General features: G+C 46.7%; 1 protein-coding gene across 8 annotated transcripts in view; it reads left to right on the forward strand.

Moving 5' to 3' along the window:
• Nucleotides 1–15,359, forward strand: part of DEPDC5 (DEP domain containing 5, GATOR1 subcomplex subunit) — a 66,475-nt gene that overhangs the window by 38,845 nt on the left and 12,271 nt on the right. For 5 of the 8 annotated variants that reach the window (XM_084649038.1, XM_084649041.1, XM_084649040.1 and 2 more), the window contains exons 32-38: nucleotides 6,170–6,278; nucleotides 9,044–9,106; nucleotides 11,086–11,237; nucleotides 12,122–12,199; nucleotides 12,634–12,766; nucleotides 13,818–13,926; nucleotides 14,946–15,173. In XM_084649038.1, the coding sequence (XP_084505164.1) occupies nucleotides 6,170–6,278; nucleotides 9,044–9,106; nucleotides 11,086–11,237; nucleotides 12,122–12,199; nucleotides 12,634–12,766; nucleotides 13,818–13,926; nucleotides 14,946–15,173 (872 nt within the window). The remainder of the gene's footprint in view (nucleotides 1–6,169; nucleotides 6,279–9,043; nucleotides 9,107–11,085; nucleotides 11,238–12,121; nucleotides 12,200–12,633; nucleotides 12,767–13,817; nucleotides 13,927–14,945; nucleotides 15,174–15,359) is intronic. The other 3 variants (XM_084649043.1, XM_084649044.1, XM_084649042.1) reach the window with 2 other exon arrangements.

Raw genomic sequence — 15,359 nt, forward strand, 5'->3', positions numbered from 1 at the left:
CTGATTAATGTTGTTAGAATATTCAAAATCTTCATTATGAACTAAAACACTTCAGAGGAGGTGGCAGGACAGTTACTTCAACTCAGGAAATATAACGTACAGGGAGGAAAGAGACTAAACAGGGAATCGCTGGTGTGATTCCAAATTCCACTTTGTGATCACACAAGAGTCTGCTTTGCTCTCAGTGCTGTGGGTGGATTTGAGAGTAAGTCCCATTATCACAGACATTCTAACTCCTTGTTAACGCCCACTCGTGCTAATCAGTTTTACACACACACTCGAATGCACCTTCCCACACGAGGAGAGAATTGATTCAAGTCCTTGAGCAGGTGACACCAGCAGGGAGATGAGTCTTGCAGAAGGATTTTTGAAGCCACAATTCATACACTGTAGGATACGCTGCTGGTTAATTATGTTTGCGCATTAGTTTTGTGAGCTTCCTTCCCTCTCTATTGGAATACCTTCAGTGTATTTGATTTTCTGATGCAAGACTAAAGCCTTATCCACACCTGAGATTTCAGCCACCAGTGTAGCTGCACTAATGCAAACCCTCTAGAATAGACATGTCTTGCACTGGTCCAATGTGATTGATATTGGTGCATCTTAGAAACTGAGCTACCTTGTTTTAAATCATGTCTACACTAAAGATTAGGTATGGGTGTGGATGCACTGGTAGCTAACAACTCAGTATAAGCAAGTTTCAAACCTCCTAGGGTATGTCTACACTACGAAATTAAGTCGAATTTATAGAAGTCGGTTTTGGAGAAAGCGTTTTTATACAGTCGATTGTGTGTCCCCCCCCGCCACATAAATGCTCTAAGTGCATGTAGTTGGCAGAGTGTGTCCACAGTACCGAGGCAACCATCGACTTCCGGAGCGTTGCACTGTGGGTGGCTATCCCACAGTTCCCGCAGTCTCTGCTGCCCATTTGAATTCTGGGTAAAAAATCCCAGTGCCTGATGGGGCTAAAACATTGTCGCTGGTGGTTCTGGGTACATATCGTCAGGCCCCCCTTTCCTCCCTCCTTCCGTGAAAGCAAGGGCAGACAATCGTTTTGCGCCTTTTTTCTTGAGTTACCTGTGCAGACGCCATACCACGGCAAGCATGGAGCCCGCTCAGCTAACCGTCACCGTATGTCTCCTGGGTGCTGGCAGACGCGGTACTGCATTGCTACACAGCAGCAGTTTATTGCCTTTTGGCAGCAGACAGAGCAGTATGACTGGTAGCCGACATCGACGTAGTCCTAGGTGCTCTTTTAACCGAACTCGATGAGGTTAGGGGCGCCTGGGCAAACATGGGAGTGACTCAGCCAGGTCATTTCCCTTTTAAGTTTCGTCTCATGGCGATTGAGTTCTACTGGCAGCGCACTCTCTTTTAATCAGCAGCCAGAAGAAGACGATGGCCAGTAGTCATACTGCACCGTCTTGTGCCGAGCACCCAGGAGATGACGATGGCTAGCAGTCGTACTGCACAGTCTGCTGCCAGCAAGATGTATAAAGATAGATGAAGTGGCTCAAAACAAGAAATAGACCAGATTTGTTTTGTATTCATTTTCTCTTCCCTCCTTCTGTGAAATCAACGGCCTGCTAAACCAAGTTTTGAGTTCTGTCCTTGAGGCTTTGAGTTCTATTCTTCAGGGGGCCATTCAGTTTCTCGCAAAGCCACCCCCTTTGTTGATTTTAATTCCCTGTAAGCCAACCCTATAAGCCATGTCGTCAGTCACCCCTCCCTCTGTCAGGGCAATGGCAGACAATCGTTCCGCACCTTTTTTCTGTGCAGACACCATACCACGGTAAGCATGGAGCCCGCTCAGATCACTTTGGCAATTAGAAGCACGTTAAACACCACACGCATTATCCAGCAGTATATGCAGCACCAGAACCTGGCAAAGCGAAACCAGGCAAGTAGGCAACATCAGCACGGTGATGAGAGTGTTGAGGACATGGACACAGACTTCTCTCAAAGCATGGGCCCTGGCAATGTGGGCATCATGGTGCTAATGGGGCAGGTTCATGTGGTGGAACGTCAATTCTGGGCTCAGGAAACAAGCACAGACTGGTGGGACCGCACAGTGTTGCAGGTCTGGGACGATTCCCAGTGGCTGCAAAACTTCCGCATGCGTAAGGGCACTTTCATGGAACTTTGTGACTTGCTTTCCCTTGCCCTGTGGCAGAAGAATTCCAAGATGAGAGCAGCCCTCACAGTTGAGAAGCGAGTGGCAATAGCCTTCTGGAAGCTTGCAACGCCAGACAGCTACCGGTCAGTCGGGAATCAATGTGGAGTGGGCAAATCTACAGTGGGGGCTGCTGTGATCAAGTAGCCAACACAATCAAAGATCTGCTGATACCAAGGGTAGTGACGCTGGGAAATGTGCAGGTCATAGTGGATGGCTTTGCTGCAATGGGATTCCCTAACTGTGGTGGGGCCATAGACGGAACCCATATCCCTATCTTGGCACTGGAGCACCAAGCCAGCGAGTACATAAACCGCAAGGGGTACTTTTCAATAGTGCTGCAAGCACTGGTGGATCACAAGGGACGTTTCACCAACATCAGCGTGGGATAGCCAGGAAAGGTACATGACACTCGCATCTTCAGGAACTCTGGTCTGTTTCAAAAGCTGCAGGAAGGGACTTTATTCCCAGACCAGAAAATAACTGTTGGGGATGTTGAAATGCCTATAGTTATCCTTGGGGACCCAGCCTACCCCTTAATGCCGTGGCTTATGAAGCCATACACAGGCAGCCTGGACAACTACAGGCTGAGCAAGTGCAGAATAGTGGTAGAATGTGCATTTGGACGTTTAAAAGCACGCTGGTGCAGTTTACTGACTCGCTTAGACCTCAGCGAAACCAATATTCCCACTGTTATTACTGGTGGCTGCGCGCTCCACAATATCTATGAGAGTAAGGGGGAGACGTTTATGGTGGGGTGGGAGGTTGAGGCAAATCGCCTGGCTGCTGGTTACGCGCAGCCAGACACCAGGGCGGTTAGAAGAGCACAGGAGGGTGCGGTGTGCATCAGAGAAGCTTTGAAAACCAGTTTCATGACTGGCCAGGCTATGGTGTGGAAGTTCTGTTTGTTTCTCCTTGATGAACCCCCCCGCCCCTTGGTTCACTCTACTTCCCTGTAAGCTAACCACCCTTCCTTCCTCCCTTCGATTACCGCTTGCATAGGCAATAAAGTCATTGTTGCTTCACATTCATGCATTCTTTATTCATTCATCACACAAATAGGGGGATAACTACCAAGGTAGCCCAGGAGGGGTGGTGGAGGAGAGAAGCACCAGGAGGGGTAGCGGAGGAGGGAAGGACAAGACCACACAGCACTTTAAAAGTTTAAAACTTTAAAACTTATTGAATGCCAGCCTTCTGTTGCTTGGGCAATCCTCTGGGGTGGAGTGGCCAGAGGCCCCCCCACCGCATTCTTGGGCGTCTGGGTGAGGAGGCTATGGAACTTGGGGAGGAGGACGGTTGGTTACACAGGGGCTGTAGTGGCGGTCTGTGTTTCTGCTGCCTTTTCTGCAGCTCAACCATACGCTGGAGCATATTACTTTGATCCTCCAGCAGCCTCAGCATTGAGTCCTGCCTCCTCTCATCACGCTGCCGCCACCTTTCAGCTTCAGCCCTCTCTTCAGCCCGCCACTTCTCCTCCCGGTCATTTTGTGCTTTCCTGCACTCTGACATTGTTTGCCTCCACGCATTCGTCTGTGCTCTGTCAGTGTGGGAGGACAGCATGAGGTCAGAGAATGTGTTTTTTTTTAGCCTTCTAATCTTCACTAGCCTCTGGGAAGGAGAAGATCCTGTGATCCTTGAAACACATACAGCTGGTGGAGAAAAAAAAAGGGACAGTGGTATTTAAAAAGACACATTTTCTAGAACAATGCGTACACTCTTTCATGGTAAACCTTGCTGTTAACATTACATACATAGCACATTTGCTTTCGTTCCAAGGTCGCATTTTGCCTCCCCGCCCCCCCCAGCGCGTGGCTAGCCCTCCTCTCATCCCCCTCCCCATGGCGAACAGCGGGGAACATTTCTGTTCAGCCACAGGCAAACAGCCCAGCAGGAACAGGCACCTCTGAATGTCCCCTTAAGAAAAGCATCCTATTTCAACCAGGTGACCATGAATTGTATCACTCTCCTGAGGATAACACAGAGAGATAAAGAAGGGATGTTGTTTGAACGCCAGCAAACATACACTGCAATGCTTTGTTCTACAGTGATTCCTGAGTACATGCTACTGGCTTGGAGTGGTAAAGTGTCCTACCATGGTGGATGGAATAAGGCTGCCCTCCCCAGAAACCTTTTGCAAAGGTTTTGGGAGTGCATCCAGGAGAGCCGCGAATGCCAGGGCAAATTAATCATTAAACATGCTTGCTTTTAAACCATGTATAGTATTTTAAAAGGTACACTCACCAGAGGTCCCTTCTCCACCTGGCGGGTCCAGGAGGCAGCCTTGGGTGGGTACAGGGGGTACTGGCTCCAGGTCCAGGGTGAGAAACAGTTCCTGGCTGTCGGGAAAACCGGTTTCTCCGCTTGCTTGCTGTGAGCTATCTACAACCTCATCTTCCTCGTCCCCAAAACCTGCTTCCGTGTTGCCTCCATCTCCATTGAAGGAGTCAAACAATACTGTTGGGGTAGTGGTGGCTGAACCCCCTAAAATGGCATGCAGCTCATCACAGAAGTGGCATGTTTTGGGCTCTGACCCGGAGCGGCCGTTCGCCTCTCTGGTTTTCTGGTAGGCTTGCCTCAGCTCCTTCAGTTTCACGCGGCACTGCTTCGGATCCCTGTTATGGCCTCTGTCCTTCATGGCCTGGGAGATTTTTAACAAACGTTTTGGCATTTCGAAAACTGGAACTGAGTTCTGATAGCACGGATTCCTCTCCCCATACAGCGATCAGATCCCGTACCTCCTGTTTGGTCCATGCTGGAGCTCTTTTGCGATTCTGGGACTCCATCATGGTCACCTCTGCTGATGAGCTCTGCATGCTCATCTGCAGCTTGCCACGCTGGCCAAACAGGAAATTGAAATTCAAAAGTTTGCGGGCCTTTTCCTGTCTACCTGGCCAGTGCATCTGAGTTGAGAGTGCTGTCCAGAGCGGTCACAATGGAGTACTCTGGGATAGCTCCCGGAGGCCAATACCATCGAATTGTGTCCACAGTACCCCAAATTCGACCCAGCAAGGCCAATTTCAGCGCTAAGGTGGAGTAAGGAAATCAATTTTAAGAGCCCTTTAAGTCGGGGAAAAAAAAGGGCTTTGTTGTGTGGACTGGTGCAGGGTTAAATCGATTTAATGCTGCTAAATTTGACCTCAACTCCTAGTGTAGACCAGGGCCTAGTTACCTCTTCCTTCTGTTTTTGTGTTGGGCTTAGCAATACATTGTGGGATGGGGGAAGCACCTGTTCATTTTCTATGAAATGTCAATTTATCTTCTTTTCTATATCTGAAAAATATTTGTGTCCTGGCTCTGTTTTGACTGAATGTCCATATTTGAGATACGTCAGCTCAGGCAGAAATAGTCTATAGGTTCATGGTTTTTAAAAAAAAAAAAAAAAGACATAATCTATTTTTGCAGTCCCAACTGCCATTTTCCTCTTAAAAAACAACCAAATGCTCAGCTACTTGTAAGAGATTTTCACTCTAACAACTCCCATCATAAGACAAAGGAGTTGGTCGCGTTTTATAAACTCTAGTAGTATTCCTTTTGCAAATCCTGGTGGAAAGTGCTCTACGTTAGCTGCATTTGCACAAAAGTGTCTGCCTAAAATGGCTGTAAAACTGAGGCTAAGTAGATGTGTTACCAGCAATAATTTAGGAATGATGGTGAGTAAATTCCAAGAGTGCTGGTACCAGATACACCACTGAAAACAAGGAGTGTGATGCTAGTGTACTAGGGGAGAGCTTTGAACATATTCAGAGGGCAGCAAGTATTGTGTGTTAGGAAAAGCAGTTAATAGATTCAGGGCTCCAAGGTATTGTGTATATGGGGTAAAATCATCCTTTTCTAAAAAACTGATAGACCCCTTTGAGCTTGAGTGTAGGGGAAAGCATCTGTCTCTAGAAAGCACACCAATGCTTCCTCCCAAAACAATAGTTTTCAGCCAGTGTATGGTCCAACCTGGGACACTATGTAACAATCTTTATGGCTTTTTATCCTTTGTTTTAGGACCCTGGGGGAGCAGCAGGCAGCAATGCTTGCTGGGAAGAGCTCTGCCCAACCTGCTGAGAGTGGGAGTATTGCCATCACTCCCACCTATGTGGACAGCCCACGCAAGGTAACAACACTCTGGCCCAGTCTCTAGTTGATAATTTCAGAGGAGACATTCTCAAGTAACAGAGAGTTCTTGGAGTGATTGTACACATAGATTCCAGTCTTGCTTCGCATATGTGCCATGCATGTGAGGTCAGATTTTTTTAAGCTAGCAATGTCTGTTGGAGCTGCTGCTGCATCCTAAATGTCCTTGTGGCTCCCCCCACACCCCCAAGGCAGAAAGGGTGGGGCAGGTCCAGCTGTCCCTCAGTTCATTCTAAACACCTGTGACAGACAGAACCCCTGGCGCGTTGGCCTGCTTCTCTGCACACTGTGCTCAGTTAGTCGTAAGTTAGTCTTCTTGCCCATTGACCACACACAACTTGGTATGCTTTATTTTAGACAGGTTCAGGTTTTAAGACAGAAACACCACATACACAGCCCCATACAGGGGCTCTAGCAAAATGGCAGAAGCTGAATCTCCGAGGTTTGAAACCTGGCCCTTGTGGGAAGCTTCAATGCCACTTAATGATGAGCTCTCTAAGTGCCTATTTTGTTTAGGAGAGGGATGTGTTCCTGAGCGATTTACCATATATCACCTCTTTTCTAAGCAAACTCAAAGGCTGCTTAAAATTGTTACTCTGTAAGCCTCATTGGACACTGAAAGGAAGGATGCAGCTCTAGACCTCAGTCCTCCAGTCTGTCATTCTCCATGAGAGCCCCAGGGAGCCGAGATTCCACCCTAAGCCTCCAGGGCTATGTTGACCAAGAAGTTGCACTTATTTGCCTCCGTTCTGGCTTTCATAATGTCTGATGGGGTCGTCATGAGCACTGCTCCAGAGCTGAGGCACAGGTGCCTACTGAGTCATGACACAAGATTCATGAGTCTGACTTGTCTCACGATTAACTGTCAAGGAGCAGCCAACAGCCTGAGAAGGGCCCCTTTGGTGCCCTGGCACTGACCATTAAGAAAGTGCCCGATGGTACAGTATCCAGGGCATATACAGCATCCCCTTGAAGATCTGCGTTGGAATGTAGTTTGTATTGCCAAGTGAACTGGCACTTAAGTTTTGACCTTTTCACTAAGAAAAAAACTTATTTATGTTGGAGACATGGACCTCACTGAGCTCCATGAGAGGACAGGGTCAATACACTTAAACTTGGAAAAGCTAGATGCAGAACGTTAAGACTGAAGTACATTTGCAAACCTTCAGACCTTAATTTGTGCTATAAAATCTCCTCTTAAACCTCTACTGCATAGTAGCCTGCACTTCTGCTCTCCTCTTCCCTAGTTAAAAACCACACTACTTTTTGCATTGCTGGGATTTCACATAGCAGGACGTGGGGGAGGAGAGTGATATGGGGAACCAGCATGCTCTACAGATGGAGGAAGGAATAGCTTGGCTGTCAGTGATTCCTGCTGAGTCCACTGGCAAAGTATTTTATCACATGCTACATAGGAGACCTTGCTCTAAGCACAAATGCGGCTGGCCATAATCAAAAAGTAGCCATATTAAAATCTATCCTTCATGGAAGATTTAGTGTAGAGTTCAGACAAGTTCATCAGTCACTGGCAGTGTCCGGATACTCCAGTGAAAAGCTCTTTTATAAATACCTACAAATAGAGATTTTAAAGAGAGCAATGGGTATTTTCACATTCACAGGTTACAGTTAAATGTTTCCATTAGTATATGAAAGATTCCGAACAATAGCAAACCTCATCAAGCAACTTCAGCCTCACCCAAAAACATCAATGAGAGCATGTCTCAGACTTCTGGAATACATCACCTCATGCATCACATAAACATCCTGGAGCTCGGAGCCATCCACCTGGCATGCAAGGCATCCTTGCTGCAACCCCAGGGATCAACAATCCAAGTGCTGACAGACACGACCACAGCTGTGTGTTATATCAACAGACAAGAGGGAGCATTCTGAGTCAAAGTCACACCAAAATGCACCTTCCCAGGCTGCAGGACACTATGGTGGATCAGCTTAGCGGGTAGTTCTCAGCCAACCATGAGTGGTTAGCATGATGAGTTAGCTTGGTACAAAAACCATTCGGGGAACACCTGGCAGTTTGTAAAGTTACTTGTATTAGCATTTGTGATTGGGGCCACAGCTTACCTGCCATGTTCCTGCACCAAAGAAGGTGCCAGGTTTATAACCACGTGGTGAAGTCCCTAAGGACTTAAGTCAGGTGTACATGTACCCCCAGGTACAGGCCCATCTTAGTAACTTCGGATTGGAGAAAGGCTTGTGCCTAAAGAAGGCAACAAAGAATGAAAACACAAATGAAAAGCTAAAGGGCTCAATTGCCTTATCTTTTTTCGGGAGAGAATCTTGGCACAATACCTTGGTTAGCAGCAAGGGAAGAGTCCATGCCAGGTATGTGTGTAGGAGGGGGCGTGCCCATTTAATTTGTGCATGCTTTGACATTGGTGAAAGAGCTTCTTTACAGTGAATTTCTCTCCCTCTCCCTTACACCATAATAGACTTTGAGGCTGTGCTTAGAGCTGCATGTGCTTGGCCAGGCCCCTGATTAGTGTGATAGTCTCATGTGATTGTCTGGGGCATTTGTAACAGGGAGGTGGAATGTCTCAGAGCAGAGTCTGCCGATGCTCTGAACTCTGATCTGCCTGCCTATCTGGATGGAGGTGTCTTTTTGGTTTTTCACTCCCTCCCTGTGGTGACTGCACACTTGCACAATGCTGTCTTTGCTTTTCTTCACCTCCTTGTTCCTGTCACTGCTGCTGCTGCTGCTGCTTCTACTTCCTCCGATGCCTTCAGGATGGGGCCTTCTTTATGGAGTTTGTTCGCAGCCCACGCACAGCTTCGACCTTCTACCCGCAGGTCAGTTTTGAATCAGATCTTCCCATCCCTGACATCTGGATTGAAACAATGAATTGCATCTCAGGTCCTGAATTTGTAACTGAGGAAGCTAGGCCTGGGCTAGTTACCACCCGTGCTCATTGGTTTCTGCAGCGGTGAGATGTGCATTGCACTAAAAGGGTAGTAATTAATACAAAGGGACTGCTGGTGAATGCACTTATTTCCATCCACAGCTCTGTATTTGTATTGTGTTTTGGATGCTCCTGAACCCTTCCTTGTTATTCTTTACTTGCCAAATACTCAGACTTTTCCTTTCACATTGTTAGTAAGTTCCTGATTTCTACCTTCACTAAACAAGGATGGCAATAGCTCTTACTTGTCTAATTCTCTGTTAAATATCTCCTGTGGTATCTGCCTCGATAGCTGGTGCTGTAGAGAACCAGGTCAAGGTGCCACCTTAGAATTCTTAGCTTACTCAGGGATGGAAACATTGTGGAATTCACTGTGGTCTCATGGGGTAGTAAAAAGAAAAGGAGGACTTGTGGCACCTTAGAGACTAACAAATTTATCTGAGCATAAGCTTTCGTGAGCTACAGCTCACTTCATCGGATGCAGTGAGCTGTAGCTCACGAAAGCTTATGCTCAGATAAATTTGTTAGTTTCTAAGGTGCCACAAGTCCTTTTCTTTTTGCGAATACAGACTAACACAGCTGCTACTCTGAAACGTGGGGTAGTAGTGTCAGATGCCATTTGCGCACTCCTTAGTAGTTGATTACAGGGTAATGCATCCTCAGAAGGTGCTGCTAGTCCAAGCCAGCTCTGGGGTTGGGAGGGATGAATGTGCTGTAGCTTCAATATGGAGCATCTGCCACTTTTGGCTGTATCGAAAGGGCACAATTTGCAAAGTGTGAGAGCTTGGGTGATGGCAGTGAGGAGAGGTGACACAGAGTAAAGCCTTCTCCAACCCCCCGAACTGGCTGTCATCCTCCATCAAACTCCCTGCCAAGGGGAGCTGTATGCCTTCAGTCAGGTCCTGTGCTTGACTCTGGGCACTGTGGAATCATAAAGGCAGATAAGCCCTCATTATACACCTGTTTGAGTTAGACTTTCTCTGCCATTCACATCTCCCTCACCCACTCCTCTTATGTAGCTTTTACATAATGTGTCTTTCCCTAAGCCATATGTGTTAATGGCAGATGGCAGCTGATAATTACAGCCTGTCTTTTGCTGAATCTTTCTGCATTCCTGTTCTTTCTGAAAGGCTTTTATGTTAATTTTTGCTAACTATTCAGTCTGCCATGGACTAGTACAAGTGTTTCTGCAGGAGGAAAGTGTCCTGTAGTATCACTCAGTGTCATGGCTGTGGGCGAGTGCCAATCAGTTTTCTGATACTACCCTAAAAAAATCAAAGATAGATGGATTATGGCTTCTTTTTAGAGAGAGAGAGAGAGAGAGAGAGAGAGAGAGAGAGAGGTGTGCATGGGTGTTTTTTTATTTTTTGTTTTCCATAATGAAAACTGAAATCCCTCTGGTGAATTCACATGCTTCAATCTCAGAGGAAGAGCAGTGAGCTTTTAAATTGCTCACCGCTTCCATTCAGCGACTTGAGTTCCTGTTCTGTCAGTCACCATGGCTGTGTGGTGGTGCTTATTCTCTTAAATCTAAATCCTTCCTTGTTCGTTTTTAAAATTTGAAAATATCAGGCTGCAGCCAGCTTTGCTACCTTGCTACCAATTCTGTTAGCACGGTTGCTGCTTACTTGGTGATCTTTATGTTAATCTGGGTCAATCTGGGACACTGATGTAATGAATTGCAGAGTTGTCAGTAGCTCCAACTAAAACAAGGCCGTGTTTGTCTTTGTTGTACATGTCTATGGTTGCATAAAGGACTGCTTGCCCTGTGAAGAGTCTGAGCTGGGGTGCTTACGAGAGGCAGGGAAAGTCGAAAAAGGAATGTGCTGTGAATTGTATAAAGGTGTTGCTATGTCTCACTCCTTACAGGTCTCTCTAGATCAGACAGTTCCTCCAACCCTAGATGGCAACATGTTGATAAACACAGGCCAGTCAGCTGATAGGGGCAGCACTCAGCCCTTTGGAAGCTCCCAGAATATAGGAGACCAGGGATATGCCACAGCTGGCTCCACTGAGAACAGGTAAGACGAGCACAGCAGTTCAGTAATGATATTCTGTTCAATACATTCCTCTTGCTGGTTACAGGGCAGGAGGGGTACTTAGCACAGGAAACATAGGACAATACGTGCTGTGCTCATTTCATGTGTGTCAGCACTGGAAGGCACATGTCACTTGAAGATCATGTTCTGTGACTTAGATGGAGAACGCTGTCCTTGAATAGTGGCACCAAAAACCAGCCTTCTAGCCCAGTTGTCCAGCACTGAATAGACATGAGCCGGATTTCCCTCACCGCAACGGTCTGCTCCTTCCAGAACTTTTTTGTGGCTATTCGTGGAGCACTCTGAGAAAGCCAGGGTTTGAATGGGTGTGGAAATCCATATCCCCTCTTCTCCGAGGAGACAGGGGACCCTCCAGTGCATCGTTAGATCAAGTGGGTTGTTGGAATCCAAGGGGTTCCAATCTGGTGGTGAAACACGATGGGGGAAGTGGTATTAAAAATAAACCTACAGTAGCACCTGTTTCCCGTGTTAATAACTTTCAAATGGCATGCTTTGAATTGCTTCTGAACTACAGTGCGTGCAAATAGGGTTTGTATAGCATGAGTAAATCCAGTGCAAAAATGTGCTTGCAGCTTTCACTTGTTCTTCTTTAGTCATCTCTGTTCCTTAAAGGTAACTAACTCCTCCCCTTTGCTCTGTGCTGCACTAAGGAGGTTTCCTGAGGCAAGAGCTGCATGCTTGGACTCTCCTCCCTTTTGCAAATTACTGGCACATGCACCAAGAACAGAAGATAAAACGTGGAACAATTATTGCTGTGAAGAGAAGAAACAGCAGCTCTCCTCAACATCTGTCAAACTAGACTGGCAGATACAGGACTTGTAAACACAATTTTGTTTACTTTCCAGCTCTCAGCAGTCTTCTGCGAGCTCCCTGACTTCTTCCTCTACTCTGATCGAGATTCTTGAAGCCATGAAGCACCCCACGTAAGTTTTGAGTCAAAATATGCCTAAAATCTCACTGTGAGGCTTTGAAGCAGGATTTGATAGGTGGGCCCCTAATGGAAGAGTTTCATGGTCTAGGGTGGAATAGCTTTTCTTAAGTGATCTTTGTATTATTCAGTTCTAGCCTCTCCCAGCAGGAGTCACTGTAGAAATTAGGGTACAAAATGTGGCTACACAGAGGTCAGGTGCTACAGTCCCAGGCCTGCCTAAGCAGGAGTCACTGTAGAGGGAGTAATTTCGGAGCTTTTTCCATTGTAAAATACAATCTTCTGCAGTCTCAGAGACTAACGGTACACAAGCTACAGAGAACTTCAGATTTCTCATTCTGGGTTTTCCTCCTCTGCAGTAGTAATTTTTCTGTCTTTCTGTGTGATTTCAGTTCATGTTAGTTACATGCTTAACTTGTTGGGATTCAGTACAGGGATCCAGCTGCTCTCTGAACAGAAGGGCCTCTCTCCGTATTGTTTCATCAGTGCTGAGGTTGTCCACTGGCTGGTGAACAACCTGGAAGGGGTGCAGACCCAGGCTATGGCCATTGACATCATGCAGGTGAGAGAAATGTCCCATTTACTGGGGAAAGCATAGATCTTGGGAAACTGTGTGTGTGCGTGTGTCTCTCTCTCTCTCTCATATTTAAAATCCTCTTACTAATATAGTTTTCAAGAGTGTCTCCACTACTACGTATGTGTAGGGAAATGTGACTTTCGATCACTAGGTTTTTATACCTCTCCTTCCCCCAGTAAGTATTAGCTTGAGATGGAGATCACAATAAATATGCAACAATGTTTGTTTTGTAAGTCAGATACTGGCTGGAAAAAATATTTTCTTCAGTGGTTTGATTTTAGATGTCCTATCACAGAGCAGCATGATGATGTGCGATAGGTGTTGCATTTTTTTCCCCTGCTGGTGTGATGGTGGCAGTTTTACATACAATCTCACACTGACTGGTGGTTACCAAAAGCCCTCGTTTTAGCTAGGAGTGTAAGTCACTGCAGTGTGATTGTATTTTCTTCTAATAACTGCTTTGGGTACTGGAGCTGTCATGAGAACAATGAGCATAAAACTGTTCTGTTCAAGGATACTTACATAAGTACACACACTATGTGTAATACACACACACGCCCTGTTGAACCACATCAGGGTTTGTGTTTTGAGGCTCAGAAATGCTCTAGAATTCATTTCTACTGAGACTCCACACCACACCAGCTAGCAAAGAGGATCCTAGAACCTTTCTGAGCCCTGAAGCCACATGATGGCTACTTACAGCTCCTGAAAACCCATATGTTAGACAAAGGCACATAAGTAAGACGGCAAACACTGGAGGTAGTACACAGAGTGGAAAGAGTCTAGTTAGTAGGGAACTTCAAAGGGACAAAATACAGTTTATCTGGAAGATGAGGACTTCTGACCCTATTCACTACTAGCCTGCTGGGTTTTCGGCACGTCTAGGGAAGCACTGCTGCCGTTCTCATCTTTACAGGTGAGGAGCTTGAACCTTTAATGTCTCCAAAGGAAAGACTCACTTTCCTAATGTCTCCCCGTTCCAACCCCAAAGCCCCGATTCACCACTGAAAGCTGCTTTTCATTTGTTTTTCTTTAGAAAATGCTGGATGAGCAGCTGATCGTTCACGCATCTGGAGAGGCCTTGCGCACCTTCATCTATGGGTTCTATTTCTACAAGATTGTCGTCGATAAGGAGCCGGACCGAGGTCAGGCTTTTATGTAACTACTGAGCTTTCCCCTATTGCCCTTCAGTGTAGCCCTTGAATTTTGTTGAGTTGTTGTAGGTGTTGCAGCAGAAGTGCATCTTGAGAAGGGATTTGAAAGGGGAGCAGCACCCTTAAATAAATGTTTGCAGGAGGGGGGATGGTGTATAGCAGGGGTCTCAAACTCAGTTTACCTTAGGGCCAGTGCCAGTCCTCAAATCCTCCCAGCGGGCCAGTAATGTCACTGAAGATGGTGTTCAGAAAAGAAAACGTTTATATTGTATTTTTTATTTTGAGTTTCTCAGAAATAATGAATCTGTCATACAACTTTATACAATTCTTTGCCTGCCAGAGAGGTTTTTAGTGTTTGTCAGGAACCTGGCAATGCTTCAGTTCTGTCAGTTTGTTGATGTTTAGCCTCAGTAACTGAGCAGTTTGAAACCTTCAGGATTGCAGCAAGGTGGGCATCAGATAGCTGTGTTCTGTATTTTGACTTGTTTATATTCTCTGTGGAAAAAAATGATGCTGCCTCCGTGGCTAACTCTGCCCGGCGACTGGTGATGGTATCTCTGTCCCTCTCCCCCAGCCAATGGGAGCTGCAGGGGGCGGCGCCTGCAGCAGACGTTGCCAGCAGCTTGTCTACATGCGTCTCTCCTCCACGGGCCGCAGTGGGGAAGTTCTCGGGCCGCAGATGGCCCGCGGGCCGGGATATTGAGACCTCTGGTGTATAGGGATCCAAAGAGATGTACTAGCCTTTGTGAATTTAACACCAAAAAATGAAGGGTAATTTAATGACAGCTGGACAGCTCAGCTCTCCCCATCCTCCTCACCACATACCCTTTAGAAAAGATCACCAGATTTCCTTGAACTGTCGACTCACAGGATGGGAATCGGAGGACAAATGTGAGATCTCCAGCTCCCTCTGAACCTAGACTCTAGAAACTCAGGAAGTGTAATGGTAACCTTGTGTGTTAAGGGGTCTTGTTCTTGACTGACCAGTCTTTCCCATTGCCTTTATCCAGTGGGTATGCAGCAGCCGCCCACCATGTGGCACACAGCAGCAATGGACGATTTCTCCACTTTCCAGAGGAAATGGTTCGAGGTGGCATTTGTGGCAGAAGAGCTCTTGCATTCAGAAATCCCAGCATTCCTCCTGCCCTGGCTTCCCAGCCGCCCAGCCTCTTATGCAAGTAGGCACAGTTCCTTTAGCCGCAGTTTCGGAGGACGGAGCCAGGCAGCCGCACTATTAGGTAGATGCGGAACACAGATGACATCTGGTGAAGTACAAGGGAGTAGTTTTGAAGGGGAATAGCAGCCAACCAAGGGTATGATCTCACGTGGACCAGCAACAGGCTGCAGATCTCATGCTGGCCGTACATTTGTCATGCAGGTGGTCTCATTGTCATGTCTCTGGGATGCGTTTCACTGGCTGAGAG

Source organism: Lepidochelys olivacea (genome assembly GCF_965140295.1).
Source record: "Lepidochelys olivacea isolate rLepOli2 genome assembly, chromosome: 15".
NCBI classification, from domain to species: domain Eukaryota; kingdom Metazoa; phylum Chordata; order Testudines; family Cheloniidae; genus Lepidochelys; species Lepidochelys olivacea.